At 35.0% G+C, this 18,116-nt stretch overlaps 1 protein-coding gene across 8 annotated transcripts in view; it reads right to left on the bottom strand.

The window, feature by feature from the left end:
- Positions 1-18,116, bottom strand: part of CNOT4 (CCR4-NOT transcription complex subunit 4) — a 134,652-nt gene that overhangs the window by 50,316 nt on the left and 66,220 nt on the right. For 5 of the 8 annotated variants that reach the window (XM_011359511.2, XM_011359513.2, XM_011359515.1 and 2 more), the window contains 5 exons: positions 15,093-15,290; positions 5,245-5,331; positions 4,385-4,486; positions 3,527-3,652; positions 704-837 (listed from right to left, as the gene is read on the bottom strand). In XM_011359511.2, coding sequence (XP_011357813.1) covers positions 704-837; positions 3,527-3,652; positions 4,385-4,486; positions 5,245-5,331; positions 15,093-15,290 — 647 coding nt within the window. The remainder of the gene's footprint in view (positions 1-703; positions 838-3,526; positions 3,653-4,384; positions 4,487-5,244; positions 5,332-15,092; positions 15,291-18,116) is intronic. The other 3 variants (XM_011359514.2, XM_011359516.1, XM_011359518.2) reach the window with 1 other exon arrangement.

Below are 18,116 nucleotides of genomic sequence, written 5' to 3'. Positions count from 1 at the left end.
AAAAAAAAAAGGTCATAACACATCAAACTTACAAAGGAATATTCAGGATAGAGCACAACTCCCAAATTATTGTTTTTATTAACCAGACCATTTTCTGACAGGCTATAACCAAATACAAGATGTGAAGATCACCTTTTCAGAATGAGACTCAATATTTCAGACTTAATAAATTTGTTTAAACACCACCACAGTATAGGTCTATGCAAAAACAAGTCTCCTAAAATGAATAAGATTCTGAATGTGTGATACCCTCCTCATTCAGAGGGTATAAGACTCACTGAGAGGATATAAGACTCAGAGGTCCTGAGACTAGATGACCATGAATATTTGTGTCGTAACACACAATACTTCAATAAGTATTTTTGTTTCCCTCATTATATCAGGGGGGAAATCTCAATTAGGTGATAGAGCCTTTTAAGAACCAACATCCCTTAATTTCCTTTTCATCAACAAGGATGGTCTGCAGATCAACAGAAAGAGGGACCATCAAGGGACTCATCTGAAGCGTCACCAGGGAGCAGCAGACAACAAATACTCAGACCCGGAAATCTGACTCAACATTTCCTATACAGTGGAACAATACTGCATAAATGGCAGACATTGTCAAGAGGATTCTGTCAGAAAAAGATGTAGAAGAAAAAGAGAAGATCGACAAACATGACATGACGATAAGGTGTCTGATTATACTAATATCGGTACTTACGTATCATACCTCTGCAGTGGCGTCACTTTGTTCTTATTCTTATCAACTGAACCCGTAGACAGTTGGAGAAAATTGGGATTTAATTTATATAATTCTTGAAGTAGTTTCTGTTCATATTCTTGGTGTTTACCTGCCTAATTAAAGAAGAAATTAAAACTGCAGTGGGGTACACAAAATGACCGGTAGAAAACACTGAATTACTTTCTGAATTATTAAAGATATCCTAAATAAAACATGTAAGTGTTTTTCATGATGTCAGAGAACCTGTGAGGAGAGTGTCACAAAACTTCTAAACCCATGAAAATTCTTCCAACAAAAAAACAAAACAACAAAACTAATATACTCCATTAATTAAGCACTTAATTAACTACTTTACTGTGTAGAAAGCATATCGAAAAATTTTTTAGCTCAAAAAAACTTGAAGCTCCCTTGTAAACTCCATCTTTCATATAAAAAGTCTTGTAGTAGGTCATTACTAAATTTTGTGAAGATCACTGAAAATCAGTCGATTTATTTTTTTAGATTAAAATTTTTATGTTTCTACATAAAATTTAATGGATTTTAAACTCTAGACCAGGGATTGTCAATTTACAGCTTGGCCACTTTGTTTTTGTAAATAAAGTTTTACTGGAACAGTCACACTCGCTCATTTATGAACTGTCATTTATGAATTATCTATTATTTATGAGTTGTCAATGGCTGCTTTCGTGCTCCAACAGCAGAGCTGAGTAGTTGCTACAGAGACTCTGTGGCCCAGAAAGCCTAAAATATTTACGAACTGGCCTTTTACAGAAAATATGACAATCCCTGCTCTCTACACAACAAAGAAAAGTCTGTATTTACTGTAGTTGGTCAGAAGACAACATCACAAACATTTTTGGAGAAAATAGGCAGACTGTGGAAATAGTCATATACAGAAATAAATTACAATGGAATTACTTTGAATAACTTTTTACTATTTACAAGTATATTGTGACTAGAATGACATTTTTACTTACCTTCAGGGTTGTTAATTGTTTTAAAAGTATGTTCTAAATGGATGTTATGGGAAAACCAAAACCAGAACAGATAAAAAACAATAAAAACATGCAAGAAGCAGGCAGTATCATCTAATTGGGCACAATTGTATCATATTTACTGTACAATGCATCATTCCCAGTTCTGAGAGGGCTCTTGACTGCTTCGACTGGATTCCTACATATTTCATAGGGTACTAAATTTTGAGTTATGTAGTAACAACAAAATTAAAATCTTCTGATTTTTGCCATGATATAATTTGTTAAAATTTTCTACAGTGAGGAAGTATTTTAACAAAGAAACCCTCCTTTCAAAGTAATTTAAAACTCAGGTAAAGAGGAGCAAATAAATTCAGACAACGATATGAAATAAATTTTAAATTATTAAGAAAAATGCAGTTAAATGTGGATTTTACATCTTTAAGACACAAAAAGCTTTGAAAATTCTTTCTGCAATCAATACAACAAGAAATATTATGGTTTTCATTAGCCACAAAGAGCTCAAACTGATATCCAAATGATTTTACAGAGGCAGTTCATAAAACAGGGATTGTCATCTGTTTTATTTTAATGTTATAAAAGTTTTCCTGTTACAGTTGACATACAATATTATATTAGTTTCAGTGGTCATCCATTTTCTTTTACTAATCAATACTACTTAATAATGAGATAAGCTGGGGCTTAGAAAATCTTAAAGATTTTCATTGTAATAGTACCCGTAAGTAAAGCATACTCCCCACTAGTCAAAATTCAGTTTAAAATAGTTAACCTTAGATTTCATCCAAGAAAGCCTCATCCGAAGGAAAAAAAAAAAAAGAAAGAAAACAAATCAAGAAGCATTCACTGGATAAGAAATAAGTAAGTTATCTGAAAGAGATCTTATTTTAACAGTTTTTGGATAAAGACAACACTGTCAAGAAATTCCAATGTATTTATTATAAGGGAATTTGTAGTAACAACAAGTCAAAAAGGTATTTCATTTTATTTAACAATCTTCTCTTAAAGAACCCCCTACTAGACTTTCGCCAGTTTGACCTGGAGAAAGGTAGCAATCAATGCCCCGCCCCACTCTCCCCACCCCCAGCCTTCTAAATGAGAAGTACTCCTGTGAAAGTCCACAGCAACAATCTGAAGTCCTCATCTATAAGAGGGAAATGCAGCATTGTGCTTTGGTATAATCCTTATTTACTATGCCGTATGGTCAACATTTTTACTTATAAAGGCATGTTTATACTACAAACTGAAAGGAGACAGACAAGAGAAGATGAAATGTAAAGAAGAACTTAAAAGCCTTCAATTTACCCTTTACAGGACACTTTCATGGAGAGAATCATTTTATAAAAATAATATGAGCTTATCAGCAACATTTGATAGAATATTATTTTCTAGCATGCTCGGTAAAAAGGAGAGATTGGAGGAAAAACCACAACCCATAACTACACTTAGCTTTCATTTTGTTGACATGCTCCCTAAAATAGCATTTCCCAAAACGCCTTCGTTGGTCAGTAAAGTTCTGGTTGTACATTCCCATCTGCAATAGGTATTAGCATATTAAAGACTGAGAAGTCCCACAGGAAAGAAATCTACTTATCATCATTAATCTAGTATTTTCAAGCTTAGTGGACCACAGACCCATTTTTATTATAATGATATCCTATATAATGAACATTCCAACGAATATTATTTGGAAAATGCCACTTTAAAGTAATGCTAGTTTTAAAAAAAATCCCTAGTTTTTGCCTTTGTAATTTTAATTTAAAAAGAAAAATTCTCCTTTTTCTGCAAATTTGATAATTCATATTACTACCTGCATTTCCTCTTTTGTGAAGCTGGCCGCCTCGTCTCCCAATTCATGTAGATACATGCAGTCAGGCTTTGGACACTGCATATTCTTTAAGAAGTAACTGCAGTATTTTGTTGTACCTAGAGATGCCTGCAGGAAGAGGAGGGGAGGGAGTAAAAAGGACTCAAAATGTGAAATGACAATGAGAATGTTTTGTGCTTTCACTTCACCCAAAATAAGACATAGACAGAACAAAACAAGAAGTCTGGCTTTGATACTAGAGAACTAAACTATTACTAACAGGATTTATTAAAGATGGTGCTCATTTGGAAAAACTAAAGAAAACATCTCCATCCATGTTTTCAGGACTTGAGCATCCAAATCTTCTTCTCTAGCAATCAGAAGAGAAGACAGACAAAATCCGTTCTATGTTACCTATAAGTGGTTAGGCACATAAGAAGGCAAATTCCTTTTTCTAATTATGCTATTCTTCTTCCATCTATATAAAGCACTGCTTGGTGGAACCCTTCACTCAAACCTGAACTGATCAATGTCCAAATATTTCAGGACAACAAGTAAAAACCATTATCTACTTCTGATAATAACAGATTCATTTTCGCAATATAAAATGTGTAACTATAGGAAATTTAAAAGATTATCCCCTAATAATGAAACTGTTTATTCCTACCCGGCAAAACAGAACCTTACATAAGTCAGCAGTAAACAAATTAGCTGTCATAGGTTGGTATGGATACCTAAGAAGCAATCTTCAAACAGACTCTCTTCAAATGTAATATGTAAATGCTACATAGTCCTCTACTTACTACATTTTATCCCTTCCCCTTTAAAAAAAAAAAAAAAAGATGAAGACGACCATTTTACCTTAAGTGTTCTGCCATCTACCACCACATTGTTGACACACTGTATGGCTCTGAGAGCATCTTCTGACCGGATATAGGTTACATAAGCACTGGCGCTTGGACCCTAGAGCGAAAACTCACTGTTATTAGTATCAAATTCAACAAATAACGTTTAAAAAAATTATCTTGAAACCTGCCTAGGGAATTTTAAAGGTCTTTACTACTACTATCATTAATAATCACAATAATTAGAAGTTGTAATAGCTTTAATTAAACCATATACTAGCTCATTTTAAAACAATCATAATGAATTTTATCTGAGTTTAAGTAAATTAAAATGTATATGAATAAAAATAAAGTATTATCTTTGGCTCACCATTTATTTTTTTAAAAAGCCATTTGACAGGCTCGTCAAGGTTACAAAAACCAAACTTTGAAAGTTAGATTTTAAAAACTAATATTTGAAGACACTGTGTCAAATTATATTCTCCCCAAAACAAATGCAATCTTCAAGAATAGTCTCTGTGCTATCAGCATAACAAAGATGCTCTATTAAGTTTTAAATATCTGAAAATAATTTTAATTGAAAGTTATTAACTAATTATTAGACTGCCTAACAACAGACTCAACTTTCCCTCCCCTTCAATCCACCACTAAATCTTTCTTTTCTTTTTTTTTTTATATCCCTCTTATTACTATCAATTCACTGCTGAGTCCTCGAAAGTCGAATGAGCACCAAAAATTTCCCCACCCCACCAACAGAGGTCACTACAGTACTGAAGTCCTTGACTCTCAAGCTTTCTAATCACAGAAAATAAATTTTCAGCCCAGGTCAAATCCAGACCATAGGGAGAAAAGATAAAAATCCTTATAATTAGTTACCTGTGAGCCTGCATATGATGTGCTATTATTGATGACAACTTTATGGATTTTACCAAACTTCCCAAAATATTCTGGTCGTTTTAAAACCTATAAAAGAAGAAGAAATAAGGCATAAACTGTACCCATTTTCATCAACCCATTTAATCCTTATAATGGACATACATTATCCCTCTTCAGTGAAAGAAAAATAATTTCTAAAATTTTCTAATAAATGTGACTACCTCCTAATTACTATTTGTGGTCAACCTATAGGAAATCATCAACAGAACCTAAAAGCTGTTCTTTATTGACTCAGTGAATAGAAACTGAGTTTCACCATACTTGGTATTATCTACTATGCTCTAATATATTTGTACCAATAATCTATGGTATCATCTCCAGAGTATTCTTAAACACAAAAGAAGAAGATCAAATATTCTGACCACGTTTTCATTAACAGATGATCCTTATAAGAAAGTATTTCTCAAAACAATGACCAAAATTATGTCTTAAAGGCAGAGACAGAAATTCAAGGAAGGACATAAGTATAGAGTCTTTACTCTTAAATCTATTGTATATAACATCTGATATAGTAATGCACTGTTTATGGCTACAAATTCTAAATATGGTAACAGAATATTCAACTGTTAATGCCCTAGGATTTATCACTGTGTCTATATATTTTTTATATGTATAAAAACATAGTTATTTTCATCATGTCAATCAATTTTATCATTTCTCAACTGTCCCTTTACTTTTTCTCTCTTTTCTTAGTAAATAATGTGAGGTGATAGGTGGGAAAAAAACAGTTGAAAAACAAAATGTATACACTTCTTTCTCTATTACTTAGGTTATTTCTTCAGTTATTTCCACTCATACCTGTGTTACCTCCTTTATTTTGTCATTACATGTACTCGTTTAGCTTCTTTTACAAACTTACTGGCTAAGCTGTGTGAGAAAATATTATCGAGTGTTTGGAAAGAATACTTTGCATACACATAAACATGCACACATAGAAAACTTTCAATGAAAGAGAGTTTGCTGTTTGGAGAGACTGTAGGAACAGTAAGTCTATAGGTAAAACAGAATATAATTGAGGTAGTTGCAAATCATGGAAGAATTTTTTTTTATTAAGGTATACATTAGCAAATTAGCCAAGTTTAGGTATGTTCTGCATTGAACTGAATCAAAGCTTTGTAACACAGTATATGGCTGGAATGTCATTAACTTTTAACATTTTGAAAAATAATTAATATACATCTGAAACACTTGAACAAAAGCAGTTTGAACTGTGCGGGTCCACTTATACATGAATTTTTTTCAATAAATATATTGGAAAAATTTTTGAAAATTTGTGACAATGAAAAAACTCACAGATGAATCACATAGCTTAGAAATAACAAGAATTAAGAAAAAATTAGGTATATCATGAATACATAAAATATATGTAAATACTAGTCTTTTATTTACTACCATAAAATATACAAATCTTATAAAAAGTTAAAAATTTTCAAAACTTACACAAAGATCATGCAGTGCAATTCGAAGTTGAAAGATATGTATTAAATCATAACTGCATAAAATTAACTGTACTTACTGTACTACTGTAATAATTTCAGTCACCTCCTGTTGCTAATGTGGTGAGCTCAAGTATTATGAGTATCTGCTTAAAATGTTGTGTAATGTTAATCATCCTGTGTGAGCAGTTGTCTCTCCAGTAAATTGAGTATCACAGTAAAAAGTAAGCTCTCCAGGTTCTCGTGGATTTTTCATTGTGTTTAGTGTAATATCGTAAACTCTGAATAACATCATGGCACTCATATGAAGTTCCACTAGTGATGCTAGAAGTGCTTCCAAGAAGCAGAGAAAAGTCATGACATAACCAGAAAAAGTTGAAGTGTATCATATGTATCATAGGTTGAGGTCTACAGCTGCGGATGCCCACCATTTCAAGATAAATGAATCAAGCGTAACGACCACTGTGAAAAAGAAAATTTGTGAAGCCCTAGCTGCAGCTACACCAGAGGGCACTAAAACCTTGGACTTCTGGAAATGCAGCTTTTGTGCGGGTACAGGATTGCTATAAAAGAGGCATACCTATAGACTCTAATATGATTCGAGAAAAAGCAAAGTCATTATATGACAACTTAAGGCGAAAGAAAGATGAAGGAGCTAAAGCTGGAGAATTTAATGCCAGCAAAGGATGGTAAGATAATTTTAGAAAGAGGTTTGGCTTTAAAATATCAACATAACAGGAGAAGCAGCTTCTGCAGACCAAGAGGTCCCAGATACCATTAAGAAAATCACTGAGGAGAATGGATATCTGCCTGAACAAGTTTTTTAATACATAAAAGTGCCCTATTCTGATGTGGGGGGAGGGGGGCGCGAATGCCACAACAGACATTTATTAGTAAGGCAGAGAAGCAAGCACCCGGATTTAAAGCAAAAAGGGATATGCTAACTCTACCATTTTGTACAAATGCAATAGAGTTTATGATCGAGCCTGCCTTTAACTATAAAGCTGCTAATCCCCTGAGCCTTGAAGGGAAAAGATGAACACCAGCTGCCAGTGTGGACAATGAGAACACTTTTTCTGGATTGATTCCATCAACGTTTTCTTCCCGAAGTCAGGAAGTACCTTGCCAGTAAAGGACTGCCTTTTAAAGTTCTTCTGATACTGAACAATGCCCCTCGGCCACCCAGAACCCCATGAGTTCAACAACGAAGGGATCAATGTGGTTTACTTGTCCCCAACACAACGTCTCTTAATTCAGCCTCTAGAATATGGGGTCATGGGGACCTTTAAGGCTTTCTATGGAAAGGGCTGTCAACACCAGGAAAGAGAAGCCTGACAAAGAGAACATCATAAAAGTCGAGGAAGATGATACCATCAAAGAGACCATCATTCTTACAGAAAAAAACAATGAAAGCCATTAAACCCAAAACAATAAATTCCTGCTGGAGAAAACTGTGTCCAGGCATTGTGCTTTCACAGAATTTACAACAGAGCCGATAAATAAAATTAGAGAGATCATGGATATGACAGAAACGATAGGGACTGAAGAGTTTCAAGATATGGATCTATGGATCTTGGAGAAATTTAAGAACAGACATCACACCCGAGGAATTAACAGAAGACAACTTGATGCAGATCAGTGCTTCCAAATCGTGCTAGACAATTAAGAAGAAGACATAAAAGCATTGCCAGAAAACAAACTGACATTAGACAATCTGGCAGAAGGGTTCCAGTTATTCAAGACTGCTTTGGCTTCTTTTACAACATGGACCCTTCTATGACACGGGCACTGAAACCAAAGCAAACAGTGGAAGAAGGTCTGGTACCATACAGAAACACTTTTAAAGGAATGAAAAAACAAAAAGTCAGAGAGAAACTGTGATGTATTTCCATAAAGTTATCCTACATGAGTCTGCCTCTCCTGCCTCCCCTTACCTCTTCTGCTTCTGCCACCAGCGACAGCAAGACCAAGCCCTCTTCTTCCTCCTCCTCATCAGCCTGTTCTGTGTGAACATGATGAGGATGAAGATCTTTATGATGATCTTCTTCCATTTCATGAATAGTAAATAATCTTCATACTGTACAATTAATACACTTACCTGTTGTGTGTTTGTGTGAAATTCTAATAACTGTACAGCAAGAACTGTATGAGACGTTTCTATCATGATCATCACCATCACTGTCTAAGTAGTTGCCATGCAGAAAATCATGTACAAGACTTGTATGGAAGTGGAAAGCCTCTCCTTATATAGGCAGAAAGTGATATTTAATATAAAATTAACAGTGTGTTTTCTGACTGTTTGATAACTTTGCTTTAGTATGTCTCTCATAATTGGAGAAACTGCATTGCGTATCAGCCTATCATCACATGTGGTTTTTAAAAATGTTAACAATATTTCCAATACTATATTATGACTGTAATACTGTATGCCATAAAAAGTTTTTAGCGATTCATTCTCTATAGGCTAGGCTACCAATAAGCAATCTTATTGCTTACACCAGACTACCATAATATCATATTGCTGCTTCTTTTGTCATCGATGCATTAATCATACCTATAAATACAAATTTCTTTTTCAATTATCTTTCCATTTTTTGATAGTGTTAGTAACACATATAACATCTACAGTGTTTTGTATCACGTAAGAATACTGACGACTTCTACAGCCAATTTTAATGAATTAGAAGGTGAAGTGATTACACTGATTTTCCAATCATTTTTCTACCAAATCCCCTGGGGGATATGACAGTAGCAGTGGCGAAGGCAATGGCCCTTGGGTTGTTCACAGCAAAGTCTCAAGGTTGAGGAGTAGATTGTATATTGTGATGTTTATCTGCAGGTGGAATGTGGAACTGCATTCAATATTCCAACTGAATATATACAAACTCAGCGAAAGGCCTCACAGCCAAAATGCCCGCTTTAAAGGGTGCTGGCTGGTCACAATTTGTGCTGCACAGGCATCTCGTATCACTTCTGAGTGTACAGCAGTAGCTCTCAATGAAGGCAGCATGCAAGGGGACATTTTGGAAATCTGTGGGAGCTTTTACTAGGAGAGGTTGTCAAAGTGACAGAGACACATTACTGATGGTTAGTGAATGGGAGCCAGGGATGCCTTAGAATGCTCGGACTAGCCCTGCACAACAAAGGATTGTCCTGCACAACTTTTCGATGTCCTACAAGACATTCGTGTAACTAAGAAGACTGTTTATAATGAAGAAATTCCATATTATTTATAATAAACACAAAGCAGGTCCTCAGTTTTTACATACTTTGAATTTACAAGAAAGCAAATAATATGTAATTAAAAGAAGACTACAAATGCTGTTTGGAATTTTACTAAGAGTTGTTTCAGAAAAATTCTGTCACTGACATTTCATGGCGTCTGAGTTGCCAATACATACACGTGTAACCATAACACGTGTAATCTGCATCTGTAGTTGCCACATTCACAGTGATTCTACAAACAGATGTAAGCATCTTACTCTTTTATTATGTACTGAAAAACAGTACTTCACAAACTTGAATACACATACAAATCACTTGAGGATCTAGTCAAAATGCAGATTTGGATACAGCAGTTCTGATGCAGGACCTGAGAGTTTGCATAATAAAATCCCAGGTAATACTAATGTTACCGGCCCAGAGACCAAACCTTGAGTAACAGGTTCCAGAGTAGCGGTCCCCAAGTATTTACAATTAGAAATACCCTTTTATAATTATTCTCCTTTAATTTCTCCCTTAGATTTTTTGCAAAGTGTGTATATTGACATTATATTATCAAGAAGTCATTTCATGAAAGTCAAAGGGTGTTACAAAATATTAGTGGGTATTGGGTCTGATAAGGTTGAAGACCACTAACTTATGGAAATAGTTTCTGGCCAATATTGGGGTAGAGCGCCTTCGTAATAACGTAAGATTTGTATACAATTACACTGACGTGTCACAGTGCAGCCAGAATGATATTTTCACAGTAGAAAACTAGCCATGTCATTCTATTCTTAACAACACTCAACAACTTCCCACTGCCCTGAGGATGAAGTGCAGACTCTTTAGCATGGTTACAAAGCCCTTCATAATCTGTTACCACTTACCTTGCCAGCCTCATCTCTCAGCATTGCATTCTTCCAGCCCAACAAATCACTTGCTGACCAAGCTCTTTCTCATCCAGAAGCATTTGTATAGTTCTGTGTCAGGAGCACTTTACCCAAATGATAACAGGGGTACATAACCTCCCCGCTGAAGGTCAAGTGCTATCTCTGTGCCTCCACAGCACACAGCACTTCTCATACTGTACTGTTACTTTTGTAAATAAGCAAGGACTACTTTTATTGGTGTGTGCTCAGTGTCTTACAAAGTGCCTGGCACACTACTGAAACTCAATAAATGCTACTGAGAAATTGAACTGTCTTAGCATTGAACAAAAAATTACATGGATAGAGAATACAGATGGGCTGCAATGTATGAGCAAATGGCCTGTACCTGATAAAAAATGGCCTGCCCAGGCAAGGGAAATTCAAATAATTTAAACGTATTAAGTTGAACACTACAGATTCTGCCTAAACATAGCAGTCAACTAGCAAAATAATATTATAGTGAATAGAAAGTTAAGTATGGGAAGCCGGCAGAGCACCCTGCACATCACCATATATATTATCCACATATTCAATATCATATATTTACTTTACAGTGAGCCAGTTTAAGTACTAACACAGAATATAAAAGGCCATGTGACAGAATTATAAATGCCCAATGGCATGCCTAATACATAAAATGTCTTGCTATATTGAGAACATGGTCAAATGTTCATGGACACGACAGAAAAAATCCGACAGTTGGTAAAGAATTGGAAAGATGAATGAATTAATGAATGGATGGATGGATGGGTGGATGGATGAGTGGGTGGATGTAAACAGACTAATCTTCAGTGTAAAATACACTGGAATAGGAGTTTTAATATGGGTTGGGGGTGGGGGGTATCCAGGGTGTGTTTGGGGGATTGTTCTAGTCCTGGCTCTGCTATGAAACAACTGTGTGATCACAGGCAAGTCAATCATCTTCCCTGTGCCTCAGTTTCTCATTTGTAAGTGAAATGGTTGTGTATTTAAAGTCTTTTAGTTCCTCAAACAAGCTGATCTCTCAGGCCACCACACACCTGGGACATTCTTGTCCTTATTTGCTGCCTACCTAATCCCTAGTCATTCTTAATCATCCTCTCCTCAGGGAGGCTTTTCATGAATCTCTACACTAGCTAAGTTCCTCAGTGTTATATGTTCCGGAAGAGCCCTGTAGTTCTCTGTTTATAAATACTCAGCAACTTACAAGTTCTTAAATTCTGTCTTACCCTCTAGTCCCTGTAAGCTTGTTAAGGGGAGAGACTGTGATTGGCTTGCTAAACTACTTATCTCCAACATCAAAGTACCTGACACGTGGTAAGTATTCAAGAGTTTACTTATAATAGAATGAATGAATTAGGTTTCAACAAATCTAAAATTTTACAACTTAGAAGATCATCATTACCTCTAATCATTACCTATAATTATCATCCATATCTTCTGAGGTAGTTTTTTCTACTGATCAATAAATGATACATTTGACAATCAATCTTGATATGAAGTTTTCTAATGAACAAAAATGATTTTCAAAACAAGTTTTAAATTGTCCTAAACGCTCCTGCTTTGTTAATCATCCAAAGATAAGTAAATAATAGGGATCTTCTTTGACTTGAAATTACACTAACAATTTCAAGTTTTCTTAGGAAGTCAACTTTCAGTTTTCCAAACTGAAAATGTTATGCAGACAAATTAAGAGAGTTTTTAAAGATATTACTATTTAGAAGTGGTAATATATAATCAATAAAATACTGGCCTCTGGTCTTCTTAGGCTTTCAAGAGAAATAAAAGAGAAAAACCAATGTTTAAGAAAATTCATTATAATTATTGCAAAAGTATAAAACCAGTAGAGTCGGTTTTAGGGTACATTTAGACTCCAATAAATTGTTATCTCTCACTAGTCACCACCAAGATTAATTTTTCTGTATAATAATTCTTAAGTCATGTTATTTGAAGTGGAAACAAGAAATCTGTATAAGTACAGTAGTCCTCGCTCATCTGCAGTTTCACTTTCTGTGGATTCAGTTACCTGAGGTAAACCGCGACCTGAAAATATTAAATTCCCCCAACCACTGACACTGTCTGCTTCTGACATCCAACCATCAACATCATGGAGACTCAATAATCCAGGATCACCTAAAGTAGATGATTCTCCTTCTAATGTCATCAGAAGGTCAACAGTAGCCTAAAGCTAAGTCATAATGCCTTCATCATTCACCTCATTTCATCTCGTCATACAGGCATTTCATCATCTTACATCATCACAAGAGTGAGTACAGTACAATAAGATATTTTGAGAGTGAGACCACATTCACATAACTTTTATTACACTATATTATTATAATTATTCTATTTTCTTATTGGTTATTGTTGTTAATCTCTTGCCTAATTTATAAAGTTTATCATAGGTATATATGTATAGAAAAAAACAGTATGTACAGAAAAAAGCACAGTATATATAGGGTTTGGTACTATCCTCGATTTCAGGCATCCACTGAGGGCCTTGGAACATATTCCCCACAGAAGGTAAGGAGAGAATACTGTAAATAAAATAAATCACAGATTCTAAAGAGGAGGAAGAAAACCTATAATCCAAACTTCAGATTGAGACGATGGATTGATTTTACCCAGTCTTCGGGTGCTGCTCCATATGCCTCCAGTTCTATAGCATCAAGGATGTGTTAACAAAATCAAGTGCATTCATATCTAAGAGTTCTCAAATCAAGATAAAAGCCCCATTAGTTTACTGGAGCAGCAGTTTCAGAAATGCAAAAGTAGATTCTAATCGATGAGATCAGTAGGAGTAAATAGAGGCAGATGAATAAAAAACTTGGAGAGGCAAGAATTGCCCTCTGGTTAGAAAAAACGCAAAGGTGAAAGAGGGAGATAGAAGGGTTGTGCAAAGTTGTATTCAAGAAAATGGTCAAGGGTGATGTGGGGATTCTGCCTGCCTGGGGAGTTAAGTACTAGCTTGAAAAAAGGGATGAATTGGCTGCTGAGGCTGAATCATAGGCCTATCATGCACTCGGTCCTTAACATCTCTCACTAAAGAAGTCTTTTCCTTATGAACTCTAGACTCACTCATCTGGCTTTCAAAAGAACCCGGTTTCTTGAAAATCATGTAACCCCCTAATGCCAGCATCCCTGGACCTAGGTCCCAGTAATTCTTGAGTTGCTGCCGTATTTACTGCCAAGTCTACCTGACTTTCTCTGCTACTGATCTTGAAGCCCTTCATAATCTCAATACATAGTAAACTCATCATCAATAAATATTTGTTATTCTCTTTAAACTGAATTTTATAAAATCAAACTTTAGACTCCTTAAATTTCCTCCTTCTGGGGCCTTCAACCCACTTAGCCAAGTCCGATGAATCCCACCTTTGTAAGTATATTCACTATAATCCTCTCACTGGTACCATGACATGCATTACTTCAAACCTTTCCCAAGGGGTACTTTCAGCAGATCCCCTAGCTCCAGCTCTCTCCTACTAAAGTATGCACTCTGGCTGTCAATCAATTTCTATCTGCATTCCCATTAATCTAGTCAGCACCTCCTGGTATATTAGAAACTAAAAATTAGCAGATGTGCATCCAAAGGCATCAGGGCAAGTTATGAGTTCAACATTACTCTAATAAGGCCAGTGGTGAAAGGAGAGAAAAGATGTAATACACAAAAGAGTTACAAATGACACCTATACAAATGACAAAGAACCTGGTTCATTATTTCCCTTCATCAAAGTCTCCCTTTCCCCAAAACTAGCTTAAAATAAATGAGTAAAGAATGATGATGTAGTATAGAAACAGCTCTGTAACTATTCTATAACCAACAATTACTACTTGGGCAGGATTTTAAATAGTATAGATCCCTAGTAGGTTCATATAACTGCATCCCCAACTGTTGGTCCTTTACAGGTACAGAAAAAAGGAAAGAAAGCAGACATGCCACATGTTAGAACCATTATCCAATGATCACAGATTATTAGCACTAAAGGGGACTTTAGAGATCAAGTTCAACTGCCTAGTTTTAAAGCTGAAGAAAAGGAGACCAGAAAAGATTAAGACCCTTGTCTAAGATCACAATTGGCCATTGGTTTCCTAGTGATTATTAAAAAATCATTTCCCATTTTCTCCTAAGTTTTAATATTTTCCAGGGAATCCTGCAGTTGGGTAGGGCCAACTGTTATTTCCAAATAAGCGACAGGAAGAAAATGTGAAGTTGAGAAAGAAACAGAAGAGGACTTACCTCTGGGTCTGCTAGGCGCTGAGACAGACCTACAACAAAGACGAGGTTTTTTTGTACGACGCGTACACTAGCCAAATGTTTGCGATTTTCTGATATTTTCTGTTTTCTCTCATTTTGTTTCTGTTTTTTCTCATTCTTTATCCTCTGCAGTTCTTCCTGGGAGAGTGGTTTATAAACTGCTGGGTCTTCTGGATATGGCTTTAAGCATAAAACAAACACAGAAGTTACTATTACATAGAAAAACTGTACGAATAAAAATATTCTGGATGATGGGTGGGTGGTTCTTACATCTTCCTTTTTCTAAATCTTTTAATTGCTTAAAATATTTTTCATTTAATAAAAGTTAAATATTCAATAAAAATTTTTTAAATATTCATTTTTTAGAGCTTATACAGACTACTTTTAGCACAAAACTTAAACCACCACCAAAGGGTCTTAACAAGAAAATTAAACTTCTAAGGTGCTGTGTAATAGGCAGAATATAAGTTCTCTCATCTAAATATGGGTTTAAGTATTACAATCAACAAATATTTAATGAAGGAGATGTGCTAAGGAATTAATGAAGTACTTGTTTTTTTAACACATTCCCAGTCAAAGAGGGACACAGAAGGCGAAATAAATAAAACACACAGATACTCTGGCTCAGGAGTCTGAATTTAATTTCAACACTTACTAGCCATGTGGTCTTAGGTAAGTTAAACTCTATGCCTCAGTATCCTCATATGTAAAATGAAAATAATCTTAAAGGCCGCTATAAAGATAAAATAACACTCATGAAACAATTATTATTATGGCTGGCATACAGTAATCCCTCAACAAACATTAGCAATTACACTGCTGTAATTTTTATACTTTCTCTTCATTACAAGACTGTTTTTAGTCCTACTGCTAATGTCAAGGCTTCTGGTGGCCTGAATAAGAGCTGTGGACTCATACTGCCTGGCTTTAAATCTTGGCTCAATCTTTACTCTCTGAAAGACCTGAACTAAATTATATGACCTGTCTGCCTCAGTTTCCTCTTTTGTAAAATGGGAATCACAGTACTTTATTCAGAGGGCTTCTGTGAGAGAATTTAAAAAGATGATACATTTGTAAAGTGATTAAAATTGTGTCCCGCAAATTAACATTTGCTAAATCAGTCAATAATACTACTAATAAAAATAGTTACAATAAATGAAAGATGGAAGACATTAAATACAATAATGTCTAAAACTGGATACGAAGAAATCTCAAAAACAGGAACTGCAACTGATTGGGTAATGGTGCCTATCAGAATAGGGGACCAACAGAAATGGTGCCATCAGGAAAAAAAGTGGGAACAGGGAAGAGCAGCGGGAACAGCCAAAAGCCTGAAACCCTGCTATGCCTTTAACATAAAGTTACTTTCATCTTCTCATATACAAATAAAAATGAAAAAATTAAAAATCTCAAATTTGTGAACACACATTAATACTGAAGACAATTAAGAAAGTGAGATTTCCCTCTATGTTGCTCAATTTCTACTAATAATATCATAAGGTCTCCAAAAAACCCTGTTCTTTTAGTGGTCCTACAGGATATTAAGCACCTATACCATTCTATTCCCACATTAAAACATCTGAATCTTCTAGCTAATTGGTCCTATCTGAGTAGGAGGCATAGAAAACAGCTGACCATATATAAAAGTCAGTAATTTAGCTGACTTTCACATGGTCTATGGACTTTCAAATATAAAGTTAGCCTCAGACATTTTAGGAACTCCATAAATATGTGCCAAATGAACACCAAGCTACTCTCTAAAAATGGAAATTTAGTGCTGCTAATTTTCTTTTTAATAAACCTTATTTCAAAATATTCTTGCATTTTTAGGGAACAAAATGGTTAAAGCTATATTACAATAAGTTCAATATTTCAATCAATGAGGTAATCTTCCCCCATTTAAATTTTCACTCTCTTCTCCACTCACCTTTGTATACCTATATTATTCTCCTTTCAAATTTTAACCTATCTGCTTGAATAATTTTAAACCCGTAAAACTATAAAGTATAAAACTGAACTACATACAAACCAAGTAAAATACCTTTCTAAAAGATCACTTAAATTTTTCATTTGCACAGGATGCCTGGGTAGCTTTTTTTAGAGTGTTATGAAGTTCATCTGAAAACTGTTGCCCTGCACTACCATCTATAGTGATGATAATCCTCTCTCTGAATGCACCAAACACATGGATTGCTCCTACTTCCATTTCAAAGTGAGGTCCATGCACTGTCAGTAATTTAGCAAGAGTTTAATTTACCAGTCCACGATAAGAAAAACGTAAAAACTGAAAATAAGTATTTGGAAACTTTTATAGCAACGTAACACTGCCACACATGCACGTACATCATCAGTGGACTCTGCAGATGAGATATTTATCAGTATGGTTGTTATCAAACTTAGGTAGTGAATCACATGACAAAGGCTTGGTACTAGGCATGCATAATAAAACCTTGTATTAGTCTTCAACATACTGGGGGAAGGGTTACAGTTGCAAATCTGGTTCTTCATCAGAGATAGTTTGAGAAATATTAACGTAACTTTTCTGAGACTCGATTTCTTCTGTGGATATGGATTTGACAACCGCTCAAAGGTTTTTTCCTTTGCTAACATTCTCTGACATTGTAAAATCCCAATAAAAGATGATGCAAAGTAATGTAAAAGCAAAAAATGCATAAACACACACCAAAAATTACATTGTAATACAAACTCTCATCAGGTATATCATTGATGCAGCACAACGCTGAGTATATGACCCTGGTTATCATAAGTCTTTTTTCTATGTTAGTCTGGGTTTTTTTATGAAAATATAATCCCACCAGGCTTCAAAGTCAGCTTTGTTGGAAAACAACTGCTATGTAATTGGGGAAAAACACCAGTACAGGAGAACAGGATAAATTAGTTTATAATGATTTACCCTCCAAATATCTCTTTTTCTAACAACTTAAAAGTTATAAATACTAGCTTTTTAATCTTAACGTGTTTGTGAAACTACATTTCTGTTAGGAG

Source organism: Pteropus vampyrus, unplaced genomic scaffold (genome assembly GCF_000151845.1).
Source record: "Pteropus vampyrus isolate Shadow unplaced genomic scaffold, Pvam_2.0 Scaffold48, whole genome shotgun sequence".
NCBI classification, from domain to species: Eukaryota; Metazoa; Chordata; class Mammalia; order Chiroptera; family Pteropodidae; genus Pteropus; species Pteropus vampyrus.
Note: the sequence above shows the minus strand (reverse complement) of the source record. Positions and strands in the feature narration are given on the sequence as shown.